The sequence below is a fragment of the Balaenoptera ricei genome, chromosome 20, assembly GCF_028023285.1.
Source record: "Balaenoptera ricei isolate mBalRic1 chromosome 20, mBalRic1.hap2, whole genome shotgun sequence".
Classification (NCBI taxonomy): Eukaryota; Metazoa; Chordata; class Mammalia; order Artiodactyla; family Balaenopteridae; genus Balaenoptera; species Balaenoptera ricei.
This window is the reverse complement of record NC_082658.1, coordinates 61,217,455-61,228,430: the sequence shown is the minus strand read 5'-3', so window position 1 is coordinate 61,228,430 and position 10,976 is coordinate 61,217,455. Positions and strand designations below refer to the sequence as shown.

Genomic DNA, 10,976 nt, shown 5'->3' with positions numbered 1-10,976 from the left:
GGGTGGAGCTTCTGAGAGCTCGCCTCCGTCCTCGCCCGTGCAAACCCTGCAATGTGCCCGCACAGCCAGGCGCCGCAGGCTCCATCCCTGATTAATGCCCTGCATGGTGCCCGAGGAGAGGGGACAGGCGGGCCCCACGGACTCGGGGTCCTCGCGGGGGGAAGGATGCCCAGGGAGAGGGACGGCACGTGAAGAGGTAGAATCTGGAGAGAGGACGGATAGAGGAAGGCTTTCGGAGAAGGAGAGCGACCAGGCTTTGGCTCGTGGGCAGGAGGAAACGTGGGTCTGTGCCGCAGAGCACTTGGCTGTGCGTTTTCCTGCCACTAAGCGAGGACGCTGTGACACAGAGGGACACGTCTGCCGCCTGGTCCTGGGCTTTCCCCGGCACGCGCCAGAGAACCCTGGAGACAACGGGACATTGCTGACCATCGTGAGGGGGATGAAGCACTTGCTTGGGTGCAGAGAGGCCAGAGGGCGCTGGATTCCTGGCTGGGCAGGTTGCAGGCAGGGACAGAGCCGTGGGGGGATGGAGAAGAGTGGACACTGGGAGAGGCATTTGGGAGGGACTACCTGGGGCGTGGTGACTCTGCAGCAGAGAAATCCAGCCCGGCTCTCGGATGGGTCCCAAGCTGACACCCACAGTTACACTGCTCTGTGCCGGGTCCTCCTGGAATCGTGGGGAATTTTCCAGAGTTGGGGTCTCAGGTGAGGTTGGAATTTACAAGTTGAACCTTCCTTACAGAAACATGGACATGTCACTGGAGTGGAGGAGACGGGCTGATTCCCATCAGCTTCTGGTGGCAGCAATTCTCTGCTGTTCATCCAAAGAGCATCTTATTTCCAAAGAAATAGGCTTATTTCCGCTGAAAGGAGCTTGTTGGAGAGGCGAATTCTTGGGCCTTACCCCAGATCTACTGAATCAGAAACTCTGGGGTGGGACCCGGCAAGCCGAGTCTCAATAGACCTTCCAGGTGACCACACGGAGGCAGGCCACCACTGCTCTCCATCTGGCTGGGCCTGGCACAGAGTAAGGGTTTGTATTTGCTCCTCTGGGGGCAGAGACCCAAGTGAGGTCGTGCACACGGTACCTGGGCTAACCCTGGAGCCGGCTGAGCTCCCTGGGGAAGAAGAGAAGAGGGCAGAAGACTCCAGGGCGGGGAGCATGGCAAGTGCTGATGTCACAATGCCCCATTTACTCTGATTCCAGGCCCCTGGACCACCTGGGGGCAGCAGAGAGACGATGGCTGGCGGCAGCAAATAGAGGACCGAGGGGGGAAGTGGGATCCAGGACTGGGGGACGCTTGCGGGGGAGAAATAAGCCCGGGGCAGGAGAACCACCAGGATCCTGAAGGAAGTATGGGGAACCGCAGAAGCCTCTCAGGTAACAGTCGGGTGTGTGTGTGGGTCCTATCTCACACCTTGGAACACCAGGTGTCCCAGAGAGGAGAGTCAGGGATGAACGTGAAAAAAGCACAGACCCAACCGGCCGAGGCCGAGCCCTTCACAGCAGGAGCCTTCCTGGAGCCTCCGCGTTCCTTCCCGGTTGTCTGGTCGCACTCTGCCCGCCACCCCCGGACTCTGTAACCCTACTGAGGTCCGGAGTCTGATTAACTTTGCAGAGGACTCGGGCATGCTTTTAAAAATGATCAGGTGACTCCACAGTGCAGTCAAGGTGACAAGTCTACTCGAACAGCAAAACAAACCAAAACAAACACACAAAACATACCCACGTTTCCTCGCTGGCAGTGTGGGGCGGGGCTCCTATCACGTTCTCTCCGGAGCTCAGGACCCAGGAGATGCTCGGCCAGGACTGGGAAAGCATCTCCTTAACTCTCTCGGTTAAGAACCTGTAGGAACCCATAGGGAAGGAGGTTGTTACAGCCACACAGACAGTAGGTTTTTTAAAAATGATGATGAATATTCCAGTTGCTTATTTAAAAATAATTAAGAACCTGAGGAAGAAGCGTCAGTAAATAAGCACAACAATCTGTAAACCTTGTGATCAGTGAGGCCACAGTGTAGACGGGCGAGGGGAAGGGGAGAGAGGACTCCTTTCCACTGGAGAGAGGGGGGGCTGGGCCACTGTCTCTATGCCGGCAGCTCTGGTTCTGCTCTTCTTGAGCTGCGTGGAGTTGGTGAGAGAGAAGCAGGAAGGTGAGGGGCAAGAACGCAGGGAGCCAGAGCCCGGGGTTCAGTTCAGATTCTGCCCCGTGTCTGGGAGATGGTCACTGACCAGCCTGGGGTCAGGGAGCTGGTCCTGCACGCTTGACCCTCTGGGTCCCAAGGTCACGGTCTTCCTCCAGGCCTCCACCAGCACTTCGCTCCCTCCTTTTCAGCTGACATTATTTCAGGGGTGTCTTCTGAGCGCTCACAGCTGGGACTTGTGCAGGGTATAAAGATGCTTCCTCCCCAGTGTGGACGGTCAGGCCCATATGGCCTGGGTCTGCCCTCAGGGCAGCGATTCCAGCGGCCTCTCTTTGCCCTCTTGGTGCTTCCATGAGGGGTCTGGAGCCTTCAGGCTGAGCGAGAGACAGCCCCGGGGGTCCCTCCTCCTCTCTCTGGCCAGAGTGCGGGCCCTCGGCTGTCGTATTGGAATGGGTTAGTGTGTGTGTGACTGTGAGTATATGTGTCTGTGTATGTGCCTGTGTGTTTATGTGTTTGTGTGTGTGTTTCTTTGTGTTTGTGTATGTGTGTGTCTTTGTGCCTGTGTATATGTATTTGTGTCTGTGTGTGTATTTCTGTGTGCCTCTATGCGCTTGTGTGTGTATGTGTATGTCTCTGTGTGTGTATGTGTGTCTCTGTGTATGTGTATGCGTGTGTTTGTGTGTGTACGTCTGTGTTTCTGTGTGCGTGCCTGTGTGTGCATGTGTATGTGTGTGTGCCTGCGTGTGCATCCCTGTATGGGTGTGTGCCCACCCTCCCACTTTCGAGCCCCTCTGAGGCTGTGACTTCTGTCCTTCCCGCCCGGAGGCTGTCAGTGGGCGCCAGGCTGCTGGGCCTTGGGGAGTGAGGAAGGCGTGGCAGCTGGTACAGGCTGCTCCCTGGGGAGTTTTGGCAGAGAAAAGGAGGAAAATAGAAGTCAGGGAAGCTTGGGGTCAAGAGAAGAATTTTCTAGGGGAGGGGAGACTTGGGGATGTTTGAAAGCAGAAAGGGAGGGACATTTGGAAAATGCTGGTGATGAGAGCAAGGAGTGGGGCCAATGGGCGGGGCGTGCGGAGGGGACAGAACGTGGAAAGTGGACGTCAGCACAGCTGCTCTCCGTCCTGGGCTGGTCACCAAGCACCCAGATTACTCACACACCCAGCAGCTATGCTGGTGCTGTCGGGAATGAGCTCTGACCAGCAAAAGGGGCAGGTAGAAGGTGCCAGACACCAAGCCCAGGCCAGGAGCTGCTCCCTGCCTTTAACACGCTCAGCATCCATGCGACAAAGATGTATCAGCCTCTCACACCTGAAGGCTTGCCTGGCATGTGGATCTTCACCCCTCCCCCCACCTCCCCACCCCTCCCCTCCACACCCCTCCCCCTCCCCACCTCCATCCCCACCCCATCCTCACCTCTGCCCCCCTCCTCCACCCCACCCCATCCCCACCTCCATCCCCACCCCATCCTCACCTCTGTCCCCCTCCCCCACGCCCCCCCATCCCCGCGTCCATCCCCACCCCCATGCCCATCCCTGTCTCCATCCCCATCCACATCCCCATCCCCATGTCCATCCACATCCTCACTTCACTAGAGAAAAATGAGGCCAAGAGAGGTTGGTAAATTGCCCAAAGTTACACAGCTGGTAAATGACAGAACCAGGACTGGAGCCCAGCGCCATCTGACTCCAGTGTTCAAGCTCTGGACACCTCTGTAGCATTGGGTTCCTGGTCCCTGGTCCCCCTCTGACCTCTGGCTCTGTTGCCTGCTTGATCTTCTAATATCACTTTGCCTGCTCCTGAGTTGGTCCTTCACTGTTCAAACCTCAGCCAGCCTGTGTGCCAGTTCAGATTTTCCCACCAGCTACTGGCCCCTGTTTCTTCCCCAGGACCTCAGGCGACGTCCCCAGTCCCTGTTTTCCTCAGGACACCACATTTCTGGTGACAGGGCAGACAGACGTGCGGGGAGACAGGAGGGTGCTGATGACACGGCATTTCCAGTTGGATCGGGCCACTGTCGTGCCTCGTGGCCCCTGGTAAATGCGTGGTGGGGAGTGGGCTGCTGAGAGAGAAAATGGGGAGCTGAACCCAGAGCTCACAGGGCTTGGCGCTGTGGGGAATGTGCCGGGAAATCAAGGAGAAAGAAAGGACGGGTTGCCAGGTTGCGGGGAGCACGTGGTAGAAACCAGACATCAGGAATGTGTAGCAGGTCAGGCCGGCTGCCTGGCAAATACTTGGCCCACTTTGATTTTCAATTTTCATTGTTTATTTCTAGCATAAATGTTTATTTCACCATTGTAATTCTCAAGGTTTTTAGGAACATGGGAAAGAATGACTTTGTTCTGGTTTTTGATACTTAGTTTTGGCTGTGGAGAGACAAGACTCAATTAGCTAATTACAGCCTAAAAGTCACTGGCTGGTGGCCAGGGCTTCTCTGAGTGGGAGGCTGTCTACAGGACGTCTCCAGGCTCTGCGTTTTCTTCTCCAGCCACCCCGGCTCACCGAGACCCTGACCCTCCCCGACCCCATGGCCCTCTGGCTTTTCCACCACACCTGATCCTTTTTTTCTTCTTCCCACACCCTTCTTCCCAAGTCTCCCTGATGCTAAAGAGACTCCCTCCCCCACATCCAGACCCACCCCAGACTGGTGGCGCTACCACCAGTGGCCGGGTTGTGGGTGACACCCACTTAGTCTCCACGATCCTCCGCTTCCCCTTTCCCTTCCAACTTTTGCTCCAGTCCCCTTTCCCTTCCAACTTTTGCTCCAGTCCTGCCCCCCCCCCCCCGACTCCTTTTTCTAGCCCTGCCATCCTTATATCTTTAAAGGATTTTTTAAAAATTGAGATATATCAATACATCAAGTGCACTGAGGCATACATTTTATACCTTTGTGATTTTTCAAAAGTGGACGCCTGGCAACAGCCATCCACGTCAGGAAGTAGGACAGTGCTACCCCCAGGAGCTCCCCTCCAGGCCCCTCCCATCACTTCCCTCTTCTTTAATCCTTGGAGGTAACTGCTCTCTTGAATTTATGGTAATCAATTATACCCTTGCTTTACGCTGAGGAAATGTATTCCTAAACACTATTTTGCCTGCTTTTTTTTTTTAATTGAAGTATAGTTCATTTACAATGTTGTGTTAATTTCTGCTGTACAACAAAGTGATTCAGTTATACACATATAGACATTCTTTTTCATATTCTTCTCTTTTTTCTTTTTTTGTTTTTTGCATGTACAAAGCTGTTGGTTTATTCAGCTGGGAAGCTGGGGAAAGGCTTCCTCTGGGAATGAACAGCAAAAATGTGTTCATGAACAAGGCACTTTCACACACACACACACACACACACACACACAAAGGAACATATTATGGTTACATAACCATCAACATATTTTAATTTTTAGACCCCTCTACCTCTTCCCACCTTCCCATAAAAAAAAGAAAGAAAGAAAGAAAAGAAAGAAAGAAAGAAAGAAAAGAAAGAAAGAAACAGGTTTTTGTAACATTTTAAAAACCAACTTCATAGGACATCTACAAAGGAACAGTTACTGATACATTCAGTTACACTAACATTATATGGTTTCAGTTCAGTAACAAATTTTCCATTAACAAATATTTTTTTCTACCTACTACAATTCCCTCCTTTTTCCTCAAGAGGAGACCACTAAGGTTCAGCAGAAACTACTCATTAGGTTATAAACATTCTTCTCTCTCCTTAAAGTCGCTGTACATTTATAGAATTTGTGATTCCATTAATGCTTCAATTTTTTGATGCCACAGTGTATACAGCACTTAATTATGGAGAATAGGAAAAAGCAAAACTAAAATAAGGAAGGATATATGATATATCTTTAACAGTCTGTTTTCTGATTCCCTTTAGATGCCCAGTTAACCAGGATCACACAAAGGTTTCACTCTTTACTGTAGGTGTGTGAAAAGACTTACTGGTCTCATGCATATTATGTATGTTGATCTCTTATGTTTTGACTCATCCAAATAAACACAGCAAGACTCATTTACAAGGATACATATGCTTTCTATTCAGCCAGAAAAAAAAAAATCTACAGCTAGATGTAGAAAAACAATGATGCTAAAAAAACTCTTCAACTTCAGACTGTATTAGGCTGAGATTTTCTGTAGTAAGTTTCTTTAAAGTTAAAAGTGTTCCTGAAAAGTTTGCAATGGACGTGGAAAGTGCATGAAGTACTGCTCCAGGAAACATCATACAGATGAAATACTTTAATCCACTAGCATAAATGCTCTCTTAGTTTTTTCCCATTGGTCTTTGGAATGGGTTTTATTTGCTCTTGACTACGGTCTGGATGCTGAGATGAAGGAAATATATTCCCTACAGAACAGGTGTCTGTTTAATCCCTAGGTATGATCTTATAAGCCAGGTTAGCTAGAGACAGCCTGGTGGGAGCCTATAAAATGTTTATGCTATAACTGCAGGTCCCATAATAGGTCTGGGGTAGCGTAGGCTACTACTGTGCTACTGCACTCCCTCCCCCCAAAATAGGAACTCCTAAAAGGTGCCTGCCATATGTAGGTCTACCAATATAAAAACTGAGAGATAAATCCATATTCCCACCATTTTTTTAATCTAGTTATTCAATTTAGTTCAACTACCTCCCTAGAAATGAATATCAGAGAAAAGTATGCTCAGAAAGGTGTTACTGGGAGTAGCTAACTTATCACTTTCCACAATGGCTGTTCTGAAGGTTGGGTAACAAATAAGGTAGTGGCCTCTTTTTCCTCCCCATTAATAATTAGGTATCTAGTTAAGTCCATTAGATAGGCAGAGTAGATTGTGGGGAGAACTGAGTGTGGAGAATAGTCAACTTATCTCTTGTAATAAGGTCCCTTTTGACTAATTCTCTACTGAAGTTCTCATTTTAGGTCTTTCAAAGGGAATGCTCACAGTGAACAGCTCCTGTAGTTGAGTTACAGGACTCTTGGATATTATATTCAGTACTTGATCGTATTTTGGCGTATCAGGACAGGGCATAGTTTGGTTGAGAAGACGTTAGTTTCTCAACTGTGGGCTGTGGAACCGTATTCCTTTCTCAACTGGCAACACGACAGCTATGGGAAGGAACGGTGGATCTTTATAGTGATGCAGTTAGGAGTTTGTTAACTGCCTTTTGGAAGTCAGTGTAGGAGTAAGTAGTGTTGATGGGTTCGGTGTGGGTTGTTTCCTTAACTGTTTTAGTTAACCAGCCACAGCAACAACCAGAAACACGTGAATTAGGAATTTGTTTTAGGTACTCAGGTATGGGAGTGGCTCTACTCAATGTTCGGCTTAACTGTTTCGTGGCAAAGTGCAGTGCTCCATTTAGAGTGGCATGACCTCTAGAAAGCCGGCTGGGACTCATAAGGGGCTTTTGAAAAGGTGGCACTCCACAAGAGCCTAGAGGAGGCCATTCAGGAATTGGTTCCAGTTTGGGTACACGATGGGAGCAATGGGAGAGTCTTAGTCCTGTCTCTCGAAGTATGTGGACGGGTGCGCTAGAATCCAAGAGTTTAGCATGATACAACCAGGAATTAGGATTTAAAGGTTTCCAAGTCGTAGAATACTTTAAAAGGCACTTAACCTGCCAGGCGAGACTCTCAAGAGGTGTTAGGTTGGGCACCACAGGGTCCTCTTCTTCAGAGGAATCCCACTCTTCCCCAGAACTCTCATTTAGGTAGTTAGCGTTTTCTTCTTCCTCACTTTCTGATTCTGTTAAGGGGTCAGGAGAGGGATTTCTAGGACCCATTAGAATAGAACAATGGTATAGAAAAAAAGGTACCAGAAAAAGGTAACCATATAAGCCAGTAAAACACTAACACTGGCAAACAGAAGCAGAAGATGAGAAATCCTTTCAATAGGATTCATTTGTCTGTTTCTCAGTCTGTTACACACACACAGTATGCCTCTGGCTCTCACCACTGTGCAGTGTTTCAAGATCATGTTGTATACTCTTCACTTACAAAGAAGACAGCTCAGTTCTCAGGACCAGTTCAGTGTGTTAAAGTTAGTCACTTACCAGTGGCACAGGTCAGAGTCTCTTTCAAATCCTGGCTACCCAAGAAGAGAAGGGGTCCTCATCTAGGCAAGCTGATTTTCTTAGCATGGTCTTAACTGGTTGTGAAATTATGAAGAGACACTTTGTGTACTCTTTTTTGTTGGCAGGGATATTATATCTATTTGGTAATGAAAAGAAACTCAGTGGTCACCTTCTTTGTCTGCTGGTGCAGCAACTTTTGTGCAGGGGGATGGTGGGACGAGTTGTCAAGGATCTGTCTGGTGTGCACAGATCCAGTGTTTTCCATAGGTAGTGCAAATGCCCTTGGAAACTGGTGACTTAATTGTTGGACTATCTGGAAAGGTAGGCTTAACCTGTGAATGAGAAGACCAAGGAGGATCCTTTCTTCTTCCTTGCCTCACTCCCAGCCGCAAGACCTGACTAAGCCTAGCGCCACCAGCTCTGTTCCAACAGTCACTCCTCCGCAAGGCTCGCATTCCCCATATTCTTTTCCATTGTGGTTTATCACAGGATATTGAATATAGTTCCCTGTGCTATACATTAGGACCTCGTTGTTTATCCATCCTATATATAATAGTTTGCATCTGCTAATCCCATACTCCCACTCCATCCCTCCCCACCCCGTCCTCCCCCTTGGCAACCACAGGTCTGTTCTCTATGTCTGTGAGTCTGTTTCTGTTCTGTAGGTAAGTTCATTTGTGTCATATTTTAGATTCCACATATAAGTGATGTCATATGGTATTTGTCTTTCTCTTTCTGACTTACTTCGCTTTGTATGATAATCTGGGTCCATCCATGTTGCTGCAAAGGACATTATTTCATTCTTTTTTATGGCTGAGTAGTATTCCATTTTATATATATATATATATATATATATATATATATATATATATATATATATATATATATACACACACACACACACACCACATAGTCTTTATCCATTCTTCTGTCGATGCACATTTAGGTCGCTTCCATGTCTTGGCTATTGTAAATAGTGCTGCAATAAACATTGGGGTGCATGTATCTTTTTGAATTAGAGTCTTCTCCAGGTTTATGCCCAGGAGTGGGATTGCTGGAGCATATGTATTTTGCCTGCTTTTTGAACTTGATGTAAATGGACTTATACTACTTACACTACTTATACTACTCATTGGTGCCTGGCTTCTTTCAGTATTTTGTTTGTGAGATTCTGGCGTGTGGTTGCACACAGGTGTAGCTTATTTATTTCCATTGCTATGCAGTGTTCCATTGAATGAATGCACTGCTGTGTATCTTATCCATTTCACCCTAGATGGATATTTGGTTTATTTCCAGTTTTTGGGTATATTATAAGTAATGCAGTTATAAATCTTCTTGACTGTGTGTTTTCATGTTACACGGTTCTGAACTTGGGTGTGGAATTGCCGGGTCAAAGAGTGGGTGTATGTTTGTGTTCAGTAGATGAGGTCCAACTGTTTTCAAATTCATTCCCACTGGCAGTTATGAGCTTTCTCATTGCGCTACGTCTTCTTTCTACTTGTCAGCTTAAAAAGTTTTAGCCATTCATATGGTGGGGTATAGTGCTATCTCACTGTGGTTTTAATGTGAATTTACCAGAGGTTGAGTACCTTTTCCTTTGTTTATTTTGCCATTTGGAATATCATCTTTTGTGATATACCTAAAGTCTCTTGACCAATTTTCTATTTTTTTGTTTTTTGTTTTTGTTGTTGATTATAGGGATTTTTTTAATTTTAAAATATACTCTGTGTATAAACCCTCTTCTGTCATATGGACTACAAAAGTCTTCTTCCACACCGAGGTTTACCTTTTTATTCTCTTAATGGTGTCTTTCAGTGAACAGAAATTCTTAACTTTAAGAAATCTTTTCCTACATTGAGGGCATGAAGATAGTTTCCCATTTTACCTTCTAGAAGTTTTATTGTCCTACTTCTAACATACAGAAGGACAACCCACCCGGAACTGATTTTTGGGTACTGTGAGAGGGTAAGGGTTAAATGTAATGATTTTTCCACATGATTATTCAAGTGATCTAGCAGCATTTTTGAAAATAATGTTCTTCACTCACTGCTCTGCAGAGCCATAGAGAAGTAGGTCTTTTCTGAGCTTTCTATTCTATGCCATTTGTCTATTTATCAATTGTGTACCAGTTCTACACTGTCCTAATTATTCTGGCTTTATAAGTTTTGAAACTCAAGCATAATGCATTCTTCAGGTTTGTCCACCTTTAAGATTACCTTCTCTATTCTTAGCTTGCCCTATGTCCATATATTCAACACATTTTAGAATCAGCTTGTGAGTTTCTGCAGACACTCTTAGATGGGTTGAGATGACATCAAATCTACAGCCCAATTTAGGAGAACTGACATTTTTACAGTGAACATGGCGTATCCCTCCATTTATTTAGATTTCTAAACATGTTTTTTCAATAATGTATAATTTTCTACAGAGAGGACTTGCACATCTTTTGTTGGATTTATTCCTGGCTTTGGCATTTCTGAAGCAATTGTAAACAGTATCTTTTTAGTCATTTGTTTCTGGCTGGTATATAGAAATGCAGATGATTTTGGTTGTCCTTGCCTCGAACAAGCTTGCTAAACTCACTAATTCTAATAGTTTATTTGTAGATTCACCTGGGTTTCTACACATGCAGTCAGAGTCTTCCCTCCGTGTGTGTGTGGGATTGTTCTAGGACCCCTCGTGGTTATCAAAATCCATGGATGCTCAAGTTCCTTACGGTTGGCCCCGGTATCTGCGGGTTCGGCATCCGTGGATAGTGGGTGGGAGGCAAGTGTACACTAGTTAAGAGCA

The 10,976-nt window shown here is 46.9% G+C and overlaps 2 protein-coding genes across 2 annotated transcripts in view; one reads left to right on the top strand and one right to left on the bottom strand.

Moving 5' to 3' along the window:
• Window positions 1-1,334: 1,334 nt before the first annotated feature.
• Window positions 1,335-10,976, top strand: part of CDRT4 (CMT1A duplicated region transcript 4) — a 33,531-nt gene continuing 23,889 nt past the window's right edge. Inside the window, exon 1 of the mRNA XM_059906447.1 lies at window positions 1,335-1,381. Coding sequence (XP_059762430.1) covers window positions 1,357-1,381 — 25 coding nt within the window. The 5' untranslated portion in view covers window positions 1,335-1,356. The remainder of the gene's footprint in view (window positions 1,382-10,976) is intronic.
• Window positions 7,245-7,895, bottom strand: LOC132356124 (DDB1- and CUL4-associated factor 16-like). Its single transcript, XM_059908911.1, has one exon. The coding sequence runs from the start codon at window positions 7,893-7,895 to the stop codon at window positions 7,245-7,247; it is 651 nt and encodes a 216-aa protein (XP_059764894.1).

Excerpts from the sequence above, each read along its gene's own strand:
- LOC132356124 (XM_059908911.1), bottom strand. The coding sequence starts at position 7,895 with ATGGGTCCTAGAAATCCCTCTCCTGACCCCTTAACAGAATCAGAAAGT.